General features: G+C 40.3%; 1 protein-coding gene across 2 annotated transcripts in view; it reads left to right on the forward strand.

Annotated features, from left to right (window-relative positions):
- The window catches only part of ppp1r14bb (protein phosphatase 1, regulatory (inhibitor) subunit 14Bb), a 43,755-nt gene extending 24,100 nt beyond the window's left edge, over positions 1-19,655 (forward strand). The window contains exons 2-4 of one of the 2 annotated variants that reach the window (XM_031815878.1): positions 11,773-11,889; positions 16,348-16,445; positions 16,496-19,655. In XM_031815878.1, the coding sequence (XP_031671738.1) occupies positions 11,773-11,889; positions 16,348-16,416 (186 nt within the window). In that variant the 3' untranslated portion in view covers positions 16,417-16,445; positions 16,496-19,655. Of the gene's footprint in view, positions 1-11,772; positions 11,890-16,347 lie in introns of both variants that reach the window. The other variant, XM_031815877.1, reaches the window with a different exon arrangement.
- Positions 19,656-19,996: the final 341 nt, after the last annotated feature.

A 19,996-nucleotide genomic window follows, 5' to 3' on the forward strand; every position in this document is an offset into this window, starting at 1 on the left:
GCTTACCCTAGTAAAACTGACTATCCTACCGATCCTCGACTTCGGCGATGTCATCTACAAAATGGCTTCCAACACTCTACTCAGCAAACTGGATGCAGTCTATCACATTGCCATCCGTTTTGTCACTAAAGCACCTTATACCACCCACCACTGCGACTTGTATGCTCTAGTCGGCTGGCCCTCGCTACATATTCGTCGCCAGACCCACTGGCTCCAGGTCATCTACAAGTCTATGCTAGGTAAAGCTCCGCCTTATCTCAGCTCACTGGTCACGATGGCAACACCCATCCGTAGCACGCGCTCCAGCAGGTGTATCTCACTGATCATCCCTAAAGCCAACACCTCATTTGGCCGCCTTTCGTTCCAGTACTCTGCTGCCTGTGACTGGAACGAATTGCAAAAATCGCTGAAGTTGGAGACTTTTATCTCCCTCACCAACTTCAAACATCAGCTATCTGAGCGGCTAACCGATCGCTGCAGCTGTACATAGTCTATTGGTAAATAGCCCACCCTTTTCACCTACCTCATCCCCATACTGTTTTTATTTATTTACTTTTCTGCTCTTCTGCACACCAATATCTCTACCTGTACATGACCATCTGATCTTTTATCACTCCAGTGTTAATCTGCAAAATTGTAATGATTTGCCTACCTCCTCATGCCTTTTGCACACATTGTATATAGACCCCCCCTTTGTTTTCTACTGTGTTATTGACTTGTTAATTGTTTACTCCATGTGTAACTCTTTGTTGTATGCTCACACTGCTATGCTTTATCTTGGCCAGGTCGCAGTTGCAAATGAGAACTTGTTCTCAACTAGCCTACCTGGTTAAATAAAGGTGTTCTCAACTAGCCTACCTGGTTAAATAAAGGTGTTCTCAACTAGCCTACCTGGTTAAATAAAGGTGTTCTCAACTAGCCTACCTGGTTAAATAAAGGTGTTCTCAACTAGCCTACCTGGTTAAATAAAGGTGTTCTCAACTAGCCTACCTGGTTAAATAAAGGTGTTCTCAACTAGCCTACCTGGTTAAATAAAGGTGTTCTCAACTAGCCTACCTGGTTAAATAAAGGTGTTCTCAACTAGCCTACCTGGTTAAATAAAGGTGTTCTCAACTAGCCTACCTGGTTAAATAAAGGTGTTCTCAACTAGCCTACCTGGTTAAATAAAGGTGTTCTCAACTAGCCTACCTGGTTAAATAAAGGTGTTCTCAACTAGCCTACCTGGTTAAATAAAGGTGAAATAAAAAATAAATAAAAAAAACACACCGACACACAGGCACACACACACACAGACACACAGAGACACACACACAGAGACACACACACAGACACACAAACACACACACACACACACACACACACACACACAGCCACAGAGACATACACAGAGACATACACACAGACACCCACAGAGACACACACACACACACACACACAAACACACACACACCCACAGAGACACACACACACACACACACACACACACACACACACACACCCACAGAGACACACACACACACACACTGTTCCCCTTCTCACACCAGCTTAAAGTGTTTACTCAATTTGAATGTCACGTGTGTGTGCGTGTGTGTGTGTGTGTGTGTGTGATCAGTAGACAGGTGCAGTGACAGCCGGCTTGGGCAGCCCTAATCGAGGGGGAGGATGATGGGAGAGAGAGAGGAGTTGATCCCTTTTTGCATTTTCAAATATTGTTGTAGTAGCATCATGTTATGGGTATGCTTGTCATCTGCAGGAACTAGGGAGCTTGTCAGTAACAAAATAAATATCAAGGCAGCTGGTAAAAGTTAGTGGAAAACCCGCCTCGGTCTTCTGAAAACCCTGGGGTAGTTTTATTTTTCATAATGCCAAAGCCAGAATAACTTTCAAATAGGTGTTGGTATCTAGTCTCGATCCTGAATTAAATCTGCGTAAAAAACATTGGAGATACGTTTTAAATATCAATGTTCATCAATGTTCCCAAACCAAATAATACTGAGTTTTAGCTATTTTGACCAATGTACTAATACTAGGGTGTCTATACTAGGGCTGATACTACTGTCTGTACTACTACGTACTAGGGCTGATACCTGTATCTTTATGGTGTCTATACTAGGGCTGATACCTGTATCGTTATGGTGCCTGTATCTTTATGGTGTCTATACTAGGGCTGGTACCTGCATCTTTATGGTGTCTATACTAGGGCTGATACCTGTATCTTTATGGTGTCTATACTAGGGATGATACCTGTATCTTTATGGTGTCTATACTAGGGCTGAGACCTGTATCTTTATGGTGTCTATACTAGGGCTGATACCTGTATCTTTATGGTGTCTATACTAGGGCTGATACCTGTATGTGTATGGTGTCTATACTAGGGCTGATACCTGTATCTTTATGGTGTCTATACTAGGGATGATACCTGTATCTTTATGGTGTCTATACTAGGGCTGATACCTGTATCTTTATGGTGTCTATACTAAGGCTGATGCCTGTATCTTTATGGTGTCTATACTAGGGCTGATACCTGTATCTTTATGGTGTCTATACTAGGGCTGAGACCTGTATCTTTATGGTGTCTATACTAGGGCTGATACCTGTATCTGTATGGTGTCTATACTAGGGCTGATACCTGTATGTTTATGGTGTCTATACTAGGGCTGAGACCTGTATCTGTATGGTGTCTGCATCTTTATGGTGTCTATACTAGGGCTGATACCGGTATCTTTATGGTGTCTGCAGCTTGATGGTGTCTATACTAGGGCTGATACCTGTATCTTTATGGTGTCTATACCAGGGCTGATACCTGTATCGTTATGGTGTCTATACTAGGGCTGATACCTGTATCTTTATGGTGTCTATACTAGGGCTGATACCTGTATCTTTATGGTGTCTATACTAGGGCTGATACCTGTATCGTTATGGTGTCTGTATCTTTATGGTGTCTATACTAGGGCTGATACCTGTATCTTTATGGTGTCTATACTAGGGCTGATACCAGTATCTTTATGGTGTCTATACTAGGGCTGATACCTGTATCTTTATGGTGTCTATACCAGGGCTGATACCTGTATCTTTATGGTGTCTATACTAGGGCTGATACCTGTATCTTTATGGTGTCTATACTAGGGCTGATACCTGTATCTTTATGGTGTCTATACTAGGGCGGATACCTGTATCGTTATGGTGTCTATACTAGGGCTGATACCTGTATCTTTATGGTGCCTGTATCTTTATGGTGTCTATACCAGGGCTTATACCTGCATCTTTATGGTGTCTATACTTGGGCTGATACCTGTATCTTTATGGTGTCTATACTAGGGCTGATACCTGTATCTTTATGGTGTCTATACTAGGGCTGATACCTGTATGTGTATGGTGTCTATACTAGGGCTGATACCTGTATCTTTATGGTGTCTATACTAGGGCTGAGACCTGTATCTTTATGGTGTCTATACTAGGGCTGATACCTGTATCTTTATGGTGTCTATACTAGGGCTGATACCTGTATCTTTATGGTGTCTATACTAGGGCTGATACCTGTACCGTTATGGTGTCTATACTAGGGCGGATACCTGTATCGTTATGGTGTCTATACTAGGGCTGATACCTGTATCTTTATGGTGCCTGTATCTTTATGGTGTCTATACTTGGGCTGATACCTGTATCTTTATGGTGTCTATACTAGGGCTGATACCTGTATGTGTATGGTGTCTATACTAGGGCTGATACCTGTATCTTTATGGTGTCTATACTAGGGCTGATACCTGTATCTTTATGGTGTCTATACTAGGGCTGATACCTGTATCTTTATGGTGTCTATACTAGGGCTGAGACCTGTATCTTTATGGTGTCTGTACGATACCAGTATTGTGTTACTTGTTAGTATCATGGCAAGGAAGCAAAACACGATGCATATTTAACATTCCTAAAGTTGGAAACAAACATTATGTTGTCATCCAGAGTCACATATGTTTTCTAATCTATATATATTATTTATTTATTTTCTAAGATATATTTTTTATTTTCTAAAATATATATATAGTTTAGAAAACATAAAAAGATATGTTTTCTAAGCTATAGCACACAATATTTTACATACAGCAGGTTTTTAAACAACACAGAGTTTAGTGTGCTTTGTGTTTTCATTTTTGCCATGGAAAATATTGCGTTTCTGGTATCATCACAGCCCTAGTGTGTACTGTGTAGGCACCCGATCTGATCCACAAGGGAGACTATCTACCACCCCACCACCAATCAGATTAGAGCCATAAGGGAGACTAGACATCTACCACCCCACCACCAATCAGATTAGAGTCATAATGGAGACTATCTACCACCCAACCACCAATCAGATTAGAGTTATAATGGAGACTATCTACCACCCAACCACCAATCAGATTAGAGCCATAAGGGAGACATCTACCACCCCACCACCAATCAGATTAGAGTCATAATGGAGACTAGCCATCTACCACCCAACCACCAATCAGATTAGAGTCATAATGGAGACTAGACATCTACCACCCAACCACCAATCAGATTAGAGTCATAATGGAGACTAGACATCTACCACCCCACCACCAATCAGATTAGAGTCATAATGGAGACTAGACATCTACCACCCTACCACCAAATAGATTAGAGTCATAATGGAGACTAGACATCTACCACCCCACCACCAATTTGATTAGAGTCATAATGGAGACTAGACATCTACCACCCCACCACCAATCAGATTAGAGTCATAATGGAGACTAGACATCTACCACCCCACCACCAATCAGATTAGAGTCATAATGGAGACTAGACATCTACCACCCCACCACCAATCAGATTAGAGTCATAATGGAGACTAGACATCTACCACCCAACCACCAATCAGATTAGAGTCATAATGGAGACTAGACATCTACCACCCCACCACCAATCAGATTAGAGTCATAATGGAGACTAGACATCTACCACCCAACCACCAATCAGATTAGAGTCATAATGGAGAAGAGACATCTACCACCCCACACCAATCAGATTAGAGTCATAATGGAGAAGAGACATCTACCACCCAACCACCAATAAGATTAGAGCCATAAGGGAGACATCTACCACCCCACCACCAATCAGATTAGAGTCATAATGGAGACATCTACCACCCCACCACCAATCAGATTAGAGTCATAATGGAGACTAGACATCTACCACCCCACCACCAATCAGATTAGAGTCATAATGGAGACTAGACATCTACCACCCCACCACCAATCAGATTAGAGTCATAATGGAGACTAGACATCTACCACCCCACCACCAATCAGATTAGAGTCATAATGGAGACTAGACATCTACCACCCAACCACCAATCAGATTAGAGTCATAATGGAGACTAGACATCTACCACCCCACCACCAATCAGATTAGAGTCATAATGGAGACTAGACATCTACCACCCAACCACCAATCAGATTAGAGTCATAATGGAGAAGAGACATCTACCACCCCACACCAATCAGATTAGAGTCATAATGGAGAAGAGACATCTACCACCCAACCACCAATAAGATTAGAGCCATAAGGGAGACATCTACCACCCCACCACCAATCAGATTAGAGTCATAATGGAGACATCTACCACCCCACCACCAATCAGATTAGAGTCATAATGGAGACTAGACATCTACCACCCCACCACCAATCAGATTAGAGTCATAAGGGAGACTATACATCTACCACCCCACCACCAATCAGATTAGAGTCATAAGGGAGACTATACATCTACCACCCCACCACCAATCAGATTAGAGTCATAATGGAGACTAGACATCTACCACCCCACCACCAATCAGATTAGAGTCATAATGGAGACTAGACATCTACCACCCCACCACCAATCAGATTAGAGTCATAATGGAGACTAGACATCTACCATGGATCTATCAGATTAGGGAGACAATGTCGTTTTTTGTATTTCCACACTGGTTCTGAAATCACCATTACCCACTAACTAATTTTTTCAGATTAATAAGTGTTTGAACTAGTTATGCATCAATATTTATCGTTTACAAATTAGCTACAGAGAGATCTTCTTTGGTCACGCAGTGCGCCTCACAAACGGCGAGGTGTCCTCGTTATGAAACTATTCATTTTACCCTGTATATCAAAAAAATATAACCATAAACACTGATTTGTTTAAAGCAAAACTACCAAAACTACTGCCGATGGTGAACAATCTAAATGAAATCTATAGTAATCTATAATCATCTATAATAATCTATAGTAATCTATAGTAATCTATAGTAATCTATAATAATCTATAATAATCTATAGTAATCTATAGTAATCTATAGTAATCTATAATAATCTATAATAATCTATAATAATCTATAGTAATCTATAGTAATCTATAGTAATCTATAATAATCTATAATAATCTATAATAATCTATAGTAATCTATAATAATCTATAATAATTTATAGTAATCTATAATAATCTATAGTAATCTATAGTAATCTATAATAATCTATAGTAATCTATAGTAATCTATAATAATCTATAGTAATCTATAATAATCTAGTAATCTATAATAATCTATAATAATCTATAGTAATCTATAGTAATCTATCATAATCTATAGTAATCTATAATAATCTATAGTAATCTATAATAATCTATAATAATCTATAATAATCTATAATAATCTATAGTAATCTATAATAATCTATAATAATCTATAGTAATCTATAATAAACTATAATAATCTATAGTAATCTATAATAATCTAGTCATCTATAATAATCTATAGTAAACTATAATAATCTATAATAATCTATAATAATCTAGTCATCTATAGTAATCTATAATAAACTATAATAATCTATAGTAATCTATAATAATCTATATTAATCTATAATAATCTATAGTAATCTATAATAATCTATAGTAATCTATAATAATCTATAATAATCTATATTAATCTATAATAATCTATAATAATCTATAGTAATCTATAATAATCTATAGTAATCTATAATAATCTATATTAATCTATAATAATCTATAGTAATCTATAATAATCTATATTAATCTATAATAATCTATAGTAATCTATAATAATCTATAGTAATCTATAATAATCTATAGTAATCTATAATAATCTATATTAATCTATAATAATCTATGGTAAACTATAATAATCTATAGTAATCTATAATAATCTATAGTAATCTATAATAATCTATAGTAATCTATAATAATCTATAGTAATCTATAATAATCTATAATAATCTATATTAATCTATAATAATCTATAATAATCTATAGTAATCTATAATAATCTATAGTAATCTATAATAATCTATATTAATCTATAATAATCTATAGTAATCTATAATAATCTATATTAATCTATAATAATCTATAGTAATCTATAATAATCTATAGTAATCTATAATAATCTATATTAATCTATAATAATCTATGGTAAACTATAATAATCTATAGTAATCTATAATAATCTATATTAATCTATATTAATCTATAATAATCTATAATAATCTATAGTAATCTATAATAATCTATAGTAATCTATAATAATCTATAGTAATCTATAATAATCTATAGTAATCTATAATAATCTATAATAATCTATATTAATCTATAATAATCTATAATAATCTATAGTAATCTATAATAATCTATAATAATCTATAGTAATCTATAATAATCTATAGTAATCTATAATAATCTATAGTAATCTATAATAATCTATAGTAATCTATAATAATCTATAGTAATCTATAATAATCTTTAGTAATCTATAATAATCTATAGTAATCTATAATAATCTATAATAATCTATATTAATCTATAATAATCTATAGTAATCTATAATAATCTATATCTACCTGTTCATCAGGTTTAGCCACTATCTTACTTTTATTCTGGTAAAACACCATGTTCAACATCCCATAGATAATAATTACCTAGCAAATGACATCGGTTGTCACTCAACTAATAAAGCCTAATATCACACGTTGCCATTTTAGTATTTTGAATGCTGAAGGTGATCAGGAACAGGTCGTGTACTTCTCATTGGTCAGCATGCGAAGCTGAGCTCAGTGCTCAGTTTGACGAGGCTACTGATATTACCTGGAGTTGTTCAGCATATAACATGACATGTCTGTCAACGCAGGTACATGTAGTTGGACACTGAAGGAGAGGAGATGCATCAGCTGTCACCTGTGTTAGGGACTCGTTAGGTTACAACTATTACTTACTGTGGAAAGTAAGTCATTGTTTTGCCCCAGTAGAGGGCGCACACTACCTTAGAATGGCTTGCCTACCTAGAACTCACGGAATATTCAGAGTGAAACCTTTAGCACCCAAAGGGTTGTCAAGCAGCACTGATGACATCACGGAGGAAAGCTCAAGACTGAGATCTCTGTCAGATTTCCTAATAGTTGTTTTCAGTTGTTTTAGTAAATTGAACCGTGTATTTTGCAATAAAGTTGTTATTATTATTATTATCATTATTTGTATTATTACCATCATTATCATTAATATTATTATTATCATTATCGTTCATATTATTGTCATTATTATTATCATCACTATCATTAATATTATTATCATTATCATCATTATCATTAATAATATTATCAGTATCATTAATATTATTATCATTATCATTAATTTTATCGTCGTCATTATTATTATAATGAATATTATTATTATCATTATTATTATCATTAATATTATGATTATCATTATTATTATCATTAATATTACGATTGTCATTATTATTATCATTAATATTATGCTTATCATTATTATTATCATTAATATTACGATTGTCATTATTATTATCATTAATATTATGCTTATCATTATTATTATCATTAATATGATTATTATCATTATCATTATCATTATTATTATCATTATCATTAATATTATTATCATTAATATTATTATCATTAATATTATGATTATCATTATTATTATCATTATCGTTAATATTATGATTATCATTATTATTATCATTATCATTAATATTATGATTATCATTATTATTATCATTAATATGATTATTATCATTATCATTATCATTATTATTATCATTATCATTAATATTATGATTATCATTATTATTATTATCATTAATATTATTATCATTATTATTTGACCTTTGTAGGGCAGCAGCTTATATTTATGGGCTCCCAAGTGGCTCAGCAGTCTAAGGCACTGAATCTCAGTGCTAGAGGCATCACTACAGACACCCTGGTTCGAATCCAGGCCGATGCACTTGTATCTAAAGCATTTGAATTGGTGACTGATCGTGAATCGGTGCATCTCTAGTTTCTGTCTGCTGTGTGTGTTAACATTAAACAAATCAAAATCACATTTATTAGCAGATGTTAATGCGAGTGTAGCGAAATGCTTGCGCTTCTAGTTCCGACAATGCAGTAATAACCAACAAGTAATCTAACCTAACAATTCCACAACAACTACCTTATACACACAAGTGTAAAGGGATAAAGAATATGTACATAAAGATGAATGAGTGATGGTACAGAACTGATGGCCTTGAGATAGAAGCTTTTTTTCAGTCTCTCGGTCCCTGCTTTGATGCACCTGTACTGACCTCGCCTTCTGGATGATAATGGCTCGGGTGGTTGTTGTCCTTGATGATCTTTATGGCCTTCCTGTGACATCGGGTGGTGTAGGTGTCCTGCAGGGCAGGTAGTTTGCCCCCAGTGATGCGTTGTGCAGACCTCACTACCCTCTGGAGAGCCTTACGGTTGTGAGCAGAGCAGTTGCCGTACCAGGCGGTGATACAGCCCGCCAGGATGCTCTCGATTGTGCATCTGTAGAAGTTTGTGAGTGCTTTTGGTGACAAGCCAAATTTCTTCAGCCTCCTGAGGTTGAAGAGGCGCTGCTGCGCCTTCTTCACGATGCTGTCTGTGTGGGTGGACCAATTCAGTTTGTCTGTGATGTGTACGCCGAGGAACTTAAAACTTACTACCCTCTCCACTACTGTCCCGTCGATGTGGATAGGGGGGGTGCCCCCTCTGCTGTTTCCTGAAGTCCACAATCATCTCCTTTGTTTTGTTGACGTTGAGTGTGAGGTTATTTTCCTGACACCACACTCCAGGGGCCCTCAGCTCCTCCAGTAGGCTGTCTTGTCGTTGTTGGTAATCAAGCCTACCACTGTAGTGTCGTCCGCAAACTTGATGATTGAGTTGGAGGCGTGCATGGCCACGTAGTCGTGGGTGAACAGGGAGTACAGGAGAGGGCTCAGAACGCACCCTTGTGGGGCCCCAGTGTTGAGGATCAGCGGGGTGGAGATGTTGTTACCTACCCTCACCACCTGGGGGTGGCCCGTCAGGAAGTCCAGTACTCAGTTGCACAGGGCACACCCAGTTGCACACCCAGGGTCTCGAGCTTGATGACGAGTTTGGAGGGTACTATGGTGTTAAATGCCGAGCTGTAGTCGATGAACAGCATTCTCACATAGGTATTCCTCTTGTGTGTCTGTGTCTGTGTGTGTGTAACACCTAGTGTCGAGGAGAGAACTACACACCTAGACCATGACAACTACACCACAGTTGAAGTCAGAAGTTTACATACACCTTAGCCAAATACATTTAAACTCAGTTTTTCAAAATTCCTGACATTTAATCCTAGTAAATATTCCCTGTCTTAGGTCAGTTAGGATCACCACTTTATTTTAAGAACGTGAAATGTCAGAATAATAGTAGAGAGAAGGATTTATTTCAGCTTTTATTTCTTTCATCACATTCCCAGTGGGTCAGAAGTTTACATACACGCAATTAGTATTTGGTAGCATTGCCTTTAAATTGTTTAACTTGGATCAAATGTTTCGGGTAGCCTTCCACAAGTTTCCCACAATAAGTTGGGTGAATTTTGGTCCGTTCCTCCTGACAGAGTGTCACGCCTTGGTCATTGTATTTTGTGTTTTTGTTATATATATACTTTTTCAGTTCTGCCCACACATTCTTTTATAGGGTTGAGGTCAGAGCTTTGTGATGGCCACTCCAATACCTTGACTTTGTTGTCCTTAAGCCATTTTGCCACAACTTTGGAAGTATGGTCATTGTCCATTTGGAAGACCCATTGCTTCATGATGCATCTATTTTGTGAAGTGCACCAGTCCCTCCTGCAGCAAAGCAACCCCACAACATGGAGATGCCATCCCCGTGTTTAACAGGTTGGGATGGTGTTCTTGGGCTTCTTGCAAGTCTCCCCCTTTTTCATCCAAACATAACGATGGTCATTATGGCCAAACAGTTCTTTTTTTTGTTTCATCAGACCAGAGAACATTTCTCCAAAAAGTATGATCTTTGTCCCCATGTGCAGTTGCAAACCGTAGTCTGGCTTTTTTATGGCAGTTTTGGAGCAGTGGCTTCTTCCTTGCTGAGCGGCCTTTCAGGTTATGTCGATATAGGACTCGTTTTACACACGGTTAATGTGACAATAAATCAGCACAAATCAACCTTTTTTGTGTGGCTTTTTCTAAAACGCTGCCGTCTTGGAAACAGAATTGGGATCATGTCTACTCTGCAATTGACGTCATGACCTAAGAGTAATGCAGACCAATGTACAATACAACGACCTACTTAGCCAACAAGGCATTTGTTGTAAGTACAACGGGGGGTACCATCTTATGCACCTCCTGAATCCTCTTGTCAACTCGCAGAACTACTTCCATTTCACTGGTTTCTCATCCCTCTCTCCTCTTCTCTCCTCTATTTCAGGAAGAGGCTATACCAGAGTTGGAGATAGATGTGGATGAGCTGCTGGACATGCCTAGTGATGATGACCGAGGAGCCAGAGTTAAAGATCTCCTGATAGACTGTTACAAACCTACTGAGGTACATCAGTCCTTTCTGCAATAATATATTCCTCATGCTGCTGTTGAATCGGGGGGGGGGGTCATGTATTTTAGGGTTTTGAACCCCAGGAAGAGTAGCTGCTCCCTAGCTAATGGGGATCCTAATCAACAAAACATTCTCCCTTCCTTACCCAGGGCCACACACAACCCCTAGCACCTATCCCCTAGACACTTGTCCTTGAGCTGATTCTAATATTTACCTGGTTTATAAAATGAATCAAGTTAGTTACAACTGTGGATGGATTTGAAACCTACAGGAGGGTCTCTCTCTCCAGGAACAGGGTTGGAGTTAAAACCTACAGGAGGGTCTCTCTCTCCAGGAACAGGGTTGGAGAACCCATGCTCTAGAGACAGTTGTTTCTAACGGTGTGTTTTGTCCCTCTTCTCTCCCTGTAGGATGTTGTTATTAACTGTGTGTTTTGTCCCTCTTCTCTCCCTGTAGGATGTTGTTACTAACAGTGTGTTTTGTCCCTCTTCTCTCCCTGTAGGATGTTGTTACTAACAGTGTGTTTTGTCCCTCTTCTCTCCCTGTAGGATGTTGTTACTAACAGTGTGTTTTGTCCCTCTTCTCTCCCTGTAAGATGTTGTTACTAACAGTGTGTTTTGTCCCTCTTCTCTCCCTGTAGGATGTTGTTACTAACAGTGTGTTTTGTCCCTCTTCTCTCCCTGTAAGATGTTGTTACTAACAGTGTGTTTTGTCCCTCTTCTCTCCCTGTAGGATGTTGTTATTAACCGTGTGTTTTGTCCCTCTTCTCTCCCTGTAGGTGGTTGTTATTAACCGTGTGTTTTGTCCCTCTTCTCTCCCTGTAGGTGGTTGTTATTAACCGTGTGTTTTGTCCCTCTTCTCTCCCTGTAGGATGTTGTTTCTAACTGTGTGTTTTGTCCCTCTTCTCTCCCTGTAGGATGTTGTTATTAACCGTGTGTTTTGTCCCTCTTCTCTCCCTGTAGGTGGTTGTTATTAACCGTGTGTTTTGTCCCTCTTCTCTCCCTGTAGGTGGTTGTTATTAACTGTGTGTTTTGTCCCTCTTCTCTCCCTGTAGGATGTTGTTTCTAACTGTGTGTTTTGTCCCTCTTCTCTCCCTGTAGGATGTTGTTATTAACCGTGTGTTTTGTCCCTCTTCTCTCCCTGTAGGTGGTTGTTATTAACCGTGTGTTTTGTCCCTCTTCTCTCCCTGTAGGTGGTTGTTATTAACCGTGTGTTTTATCCCTCTTCTCTCCCTGTAGGATGTTGTTTCTAACGGTGTGTTTTGTCCCTCTTCTCTCCCTGTAGGATGTTGTTACTAACAGTGTGTTTTGTCCCTCTTCTCTCCCTGTAGGATGTTGTTACTAACAGTGTGTTTTGTCCCTCTTCTCTCCCTGTAGGATGTTGTTACTAACAGTGTGTTTTGTCCCTCTTCTCTCCCTGTAGGATGTTGTTACTAACAGTGTGTTTTGTCCCTCTTCTCTCCCTGTAAGATGTTGTTTCTAACTGTGTGTTTTGTCCCTCTTCTCTCCCTGTAGGATGTTGTTACTAACAGTGTGTTTTGTCCCTCTTCTCTCCCTGTAGGATGTTGTTATTAACCGTGTGTCTTGTCCCTCTTCTCTCCCTGTAGGATGTTGTTACTAACAGTGTGTTTTGTCCCTCTTCTCTCCCTGTAGGATGTTGTTACTAACAGTGTGTTTTGTCCCTCTTCTCTCCCTGTAAGATGTTGTTACTAACAGTGTGTTTTGTCCCTCTTCTCTCCCTGTAAGATGTTGTTACTAACAGTGTGTTTTGTCCCTCTTCTCTCCCTGTAGGATGTTGTTACTAACAGTGTGTTTTGTCCCTCTTCTCTCCCTGTAGGATGTTGTTACTAACAGTGTGTTTTGTCCCTCTTCTCTCCCTGTAGGATGTTGTTACTAACAGTGTGTTTTGTCCCTCTTCTCTCCCTGTAGGATGTTGTTACTAACAGTGTGTTTTGTCCCTCTTCTCTCCCTGTAGGATGTTGTTACTAACAGTGTGTTTTGTCCGTCTTCTCTCCCTGTAGGATGTTGTTACTAACAGTGTGTTTTGTCCCTCTTCTCTCCCTGTAGGATGTTGTTACTAACAGTGTGTTTTGTCCCTCTTCTCTCCCTGTAGGATGTTGTTATTAACAGTGTGTTTTGTCCCTCTTCTCTCCCTGTAGGATGTTGTTATTAACCGTGTGTTTTGTCCCTCTTCTCTCCCTGTAGGTGGTTGTTATTAACCGTGTGTTTTGTCCCTCTTCTCTCCCTGTAGGATGTTGTTTCTAACTGTGTGTTTTGTCCCTCTTCTCTCCCTGTAGGTGGTTGTTATTAACCGTGTGTTTTGTCCCTCTTCTCTCCCTGTAGGATGTTGTTTCTAACTGTGTGTTTTGTCCCTCTTCTCTCCCTGTAGGATGTTGTTATTAACCGTGTGTTTTGTCCCTCTTCTCTCCCTGTAGGTGGTTGTTATTAACCGTGTGTTTTGTCCCTCTTCTCTCCCTGTAGGTGGTTGTTATTAACTGTGTGTTTTGTCCCTCTTCTCTCCCTGTAGGATGTTGTTTCTAACTGTGTGTTTTGTCCCTCTTCTCTCCCTGTAGGATGTTGTTATTAACCGTGTGTTTTGTCCCTCTTCTCTCCCTGTAGGTGGTTGTTATTAACCGTGTGTTTTGTCCCTCTTCTCTCCCTGTAGGTGGTTGTTATTAACCGTGTGTTTTATCCCTCTTCTCTCCCTGTAGGATGTTGTTTCTAACGGTGTGTTTTGTCCCTCTTCTCTCCCTGTAGGATGTTGTTACTAACAGTGTGTTTTGTCCCTCTTCTCTCCCTGTAGGATGTTGTTACTAACAGTGTGTTTTGTCCCTCTTCTCTCCCTGTAGGATGTTGTTACTAACAGTGTGTTTTGTCCCTCTTCTCTCCCTGTAGGATGTTGTTACTAACAGTGTGTTTTGTCCCTCTTCTCTCCCTGTAAGATGTTGTTTCTAACTGTGTGTTTTGTCCCTCTTCTCTCCCTGTAGGATGTTGTTACTAACAGTGTGTTTTGTCCCTCTTCTCTCCCTGTAGGATGTTGTTATTAACCGTGTGTCTTGTCCCTCTTCTCTCCCTGTAGGATGTTGTTACTAACAGTGTGTTTTGTCCCTCTTCTCTCCCTGTAGGATGTTGTTACTAACAGTGTGTTTTGTCCCTCTTCTCTCCCTGTAAGATGTTGTTACTAACAGTGTGTTTTGTCCCTCTTCTCTCCCTGTAAGATGTTGTTACTAACAGTGTGTTTTGTCCCTCTTCTCTCCCTGTAGTATGTTGTATAACAGTGTTTTGTCCCTCTTCTCTCCCTGTAGGATGTTGTTACTAACAGTGTGTTTTGTCCCTCTTCTCTCCCTGTAGGATGTTGTTACTAACAGTGTGTTTTGTCCCTCTTCTCTCCCTGTAGGATGTTGTTACTAACAGTGTGTTTTGTCCCTCTTCTCTCCCTGTAGGATGTTGTTACTAACAGTGTGTTTTGTCCCTCTTCTCTCCCTGTAGGATGTTGTTACTAACAGTGTGTTTTGTCCGTCTTCTCTCCCTGTAGGATGTTGTTACTAACAGTGTGTTTTGTCCCTCTTCTCTCCCTGTAGGATGTTGTTACTAACAGTGTGTTTTGTCCCTCTTCTCTCCCTGTAGGATGTTGTTATTAACAGTGTGTTTTGTCCCTCTTCTCTCCCTGTAGGATGTTGTTATTAACCGTGTGTTTTGTCCCTCTTCTCTCCCTGTAGGTGGTTGTTATTAACCGTGTGTTTTGTCCCTCTTCTCTCCCTGTAGGTGGTTGTTATTAACCGTGTGTTTTGTCCCTCTTCTCTCCCTGTAGGTGGTTGTTATTAACCGTGTGTTTTGTCCCTCTTCTCTCCCTGTAGGTGGTTGTTATTAACCGTGTGTTTTGTCCCTCTTCTCTCCCTGTAGGATGTTGTTTCTAACTGTGTTTTGTCCCTCTTCTCTCCCTGTAGGATGTTGTTATTAACCGTGTGTTTTGTCCCTCTTCTCTCCCTGTAGGATGTTGTTTCTAACTGTGTGTTTTGTCCCTCTTCTCTCCCTGTAGGTGGTTGTTATTAACCGTGTGTTTTGTCCCTCTTCTCTCCCTGTAGGTGGTTGTTATTAACCGTGTGTTTTGTCCCTCTTCTCTCCCTGTAGGATGTTGTTTCTAACTGTGTGTTTTGTCCCTCTTCTCTCCCTGTAGGTGGTTGTTATTAACCGTGTGTTTTGTCCCTCTTCTCTCCCTGTAGGTGGTTGTTATTAACCGTGTGTTTTGTCCCTCTTCTCTCCCTGTAGGTGGTTGTTATTAACCGTGTGTTTTGTCCCTCTTCTCTCCCTGTCGTTGGTTGTTATTAACCGTGTGTTTTGTCCCTCTTCTCTCCCTGTAGGTGGTTGTTATTAACCGTGTGTTTTGTCCCTCTTCTCTCCCTGTAGGATGTTGTTATTAACCGTGTGTTTTGTCCCTCTTCTCTCCCTGTAGGACTTTGTGTCTGATCTGCTGGATAAGATTCGTGGCATGCAGAAACTCACCACCCCCCAGAAGAAATAACCTCACCCCGTTCTCCTCCCTCAGTCCAAATGGCCTGCCCCCACCCCCAACCTCACCCCTTTCTCCTCCCTCAGTCCAAATGGCCTGCCCCCACCCCCAACCTCACCCCTTTCTCCTCCCTCAGTCCAAATGGCCTGCCCCCACCCCCAACCTCACCCCTTTCTCCTCCCTCAGTCCAAATGGCCTGCCCCCACCCCCAACCTCACCCCTTTCTCCTCCCTCAGTCCAAATGGCCTGCCCCCACCCCCAACCTCACCCCTTTCTCCTCCCTCAGTCCAAATGGCCTGCCCCCACCCCCAACCTCACCCCTTTCTCCTCCCTCAGTCCAAATGGCCTGCCCCCACCCCCAACCTCACCCCTTTCTCCTCCCTCAGTCCAAATGGCCTGCCCCCACCCCCAACCTCACCCCTTTCTCCTCCCTCAGTCCAAATGGCCTGCCCCCACCCCCAACCTCACCCCTTTCTCCTCCCTCACCCCAAATGGCCTTCCCCCACCCCCAACCTCACCCAACTGAAGAAATAGGAGCTTTGCCTGGCGGGAGGAGGAGGAAGAGGAGAAGAGAGTGGAGTAGAGGGAAGAAGATAAAGAGAAGAGAGGGTGGAAGAGGAGGAGAGAAGATTGAAGCAGCCATCAGATCTAAGCAGGGCTCATGATGTCCTATGGGTTTATTTTACTGTTTTATTCAGTTGAAGGGGTTTGTATTGTTGTTAAATGATCAATGGATCTGTGCTATTTCTCATGTTAATGTGCTGCCAGTGAACATACTATAATGTGGCTATACGTTTAGTAGTGGTGAGTTTTAGTCCCAAATGGTAACTTATCTTTTATAGTCCACTACTTCTAACCAGGGCTCTGGTTGTGGACTAGGTGATAGGGAGCCATTTTGGCTCTGGTTGTGGACTAGGTGATAGGGAGCCATTTTGGCTCTGGTTGTGGACTAGGTGATAGGGAGCCATTTTGGCTCTGGTTGTGGACTAGGTGATAGGGAGCCATTTTGGCTCTGGTTGTGGACTAGGTGATAGGGAGCCATTTTGGCGCTGGTTGTGGACTGGGTGATTAGGAGCCATTTTGGGACGTAACCTTTCGAGTTTTAGGACTGACTCCTGTGTATAATACATTTAAATGTCAGTCATTTAGCCGATGCTCTTATCCAGAGCGACTTATAGGAGCGATTAGGGTTAAGTGCCTTGCTCAAGGGCACATCGGCAGATTTTTTTCACCTAGTCGGATCGGGGATACAAACCAACAACCTTTCTGTTATTGGTCCAATGCTCTTAACCACTAGGATAACTGCTGCCCTATACGCAGCTCTGTGTGTGTTTAACATGTGTGTGGTCTGGAACATACATACACACACACACACACACACACACACACACCGGGGGACTTGAACAAAGTGGCCTTGTTTCTTTCTAGCTCTATATTTCTCTGTCTTCTTCTTCTCTAAAACAGTTTCTTTTCTCTCACATAGTGTGCAGTCTAAGGGCTATTTTCAGTCAGGACTCATGGAGAGTTTCCAGTAGAGCAGTAAACCAATGAGGGGTGAGATGGGAGGAGGGAGTGAAGGCAGGGGGGGCACTGTAGTGGAAAATTATGGCTGTCTGGATGCTTTTATCCAAATAGCAACACACACACACACACAGGAAACAGCAGTAACACAGTCACAGACCACAGCTGCTGCTCCTTCATGCTCACATGTTAATAGTGGCTCTCTCTCCAACACACACACACACACACACACACACACACACACACATGGGAAGGGGGGGTGAAAAACCTAATCATCGAGAGATAAATAGAGGGAAAGAGAGAGAGAGAGAGAGAATCAGAGGTCTTACCCTTCCTGGCTCACAAGGCCTCAGTGTTGCTTATCAGCTCTCTATCTGTCCTCACACACACACACACACACACACACACACACACACAGAGACAGACACACACACACACACAGAGACACACACACACACACAGAGACACACACACACACACACACCCACACACACAGAGAAACACACACACAGAGACACACACACACACACACACACACATACACAGAGACACACACACACACACAGAGACAGACACGCACACACACACACACACACAGAGACACACACACACACACACAGAGACACACACACACACACACACAGAGACACACATCTCTCTATTTGGCCCTCACTCCTTCCTTCTTCTCTCTCCTTCCGTTCTACTTCCAACAATAATCTACACCGATGACACCTTCCTTCCTTCCATCTCTCTTTTTATTTATTTATTTTATATTTTTAATTAGGGCTCTATTCAATCCGCATCGTGGAAGTTCAGCTTTACGGCGTGTCTGAAAGGTGACGTTTCCGTGGAGACCTCATTCACCGGTAAAACCTGTATATGTCGACTCAAGTTGGAAATGACCTTGACATTTCTATCACGGCGTCTAAAAGGGTTTTTCCAGATCGAATAAAAATCCACCGTTGCCTTTTGGCCTTTTATTTCTGTTACAAACCAAATAGAAACGAGACTTTCATTTTTAATGGAACAATGTTTTTGTTGTTGTTGTTGTTGTTGTTGTTGATGTTTCTCCTCTTTTTAAAAAGGAGATCCTATTGTTGTTTAGAAAATAGGTCACCTAGAGGTCACCTAGAGGTCACCTAGAGGTCATTTATATCTCTACACTGCATTCTTTAGATGCACATATCTATTCTAGGTCAATTCTTACTGTGTTTATTATTATTATTATTGTTATTATTATTAAGCCTGGTGTGTCCCAAATGGCACCCTATTCCCTATATAGTGCACTACTTTTGGCCAGAGCCCTATGTGGGCCCTGTGATAAGACTGCCGTCCTTTCCAGGGTGTACTTGTACATCTGCCTCACAGGACATGAAACAGGCTCATATGTTCTGACTCTGACATGACGACTTACTTACCCATAAGTCTCTGGTCTAATGTAGTGCAGTGTGTAGGGGAATAAAGAAGCTATTTGAGACGTAGCCCTGATAGACTGTTTGTTGGGTGTGTCGGACTTATTTTACTGTATGACAACTTGCAACAACAAAAAATACAATAAAAAAAATAGATATTTTATTGATTAAAAGAAATGCTGTTTTAGAAGTGATGTGTTTCTGGAGGAAAAGATGAACAAACTGAACAACTAAAATGTAGCAATATCAACAGGGTCTTGTTATTTACCAATTTTGTTACATTTTTATGCAACTTTAATAAAAATATGTTGAAACGAATTGTGTGTGTGTGTTTGTCCTTCAGAATGATGTGGATTTGTGTGTGTAACAACCAACTATGTGTATGTGTGTCATTGGTAACATAACATGTACCACTGACATTGGAAATGTTTTTTTGTCGCCACCTGCAGGACATCTGTGGTATAATTATATCGTAAATAAAGCGCGCCAACAAAGACTTCATAACTAACCCAAGATAGACTAGAGCCTTTTTTACCAATGGCAGCAAATGAATCAGTGGGCAGAACGAGGAAGGAGGTGGGCGGAGCCTAGTGGTTATTTGCATATTTCCGTTAGTGAACTCCTGCTATGTAAAGTGCGAATGCGCAAGAACTAATTTC

The sequence above is a fragment of the Oncorhynchus kisutch genome, unplaced genomic scaffold, assembly GCF_002021735.2.
Source record: "Oncorhynchus kisutch isolate 150728-3 unplaced genomic scaffold, Okis_V2 scaffold663, whole genome shotgun sequence".
Taxonomy (NCBI): domain Eukaryota; kingdom Metazoa; phylum Chordata; class Actinopteri; order Salmoniformes; family Salmonidae; genus Oncorhynchus; species Oncorhynchus kisutch.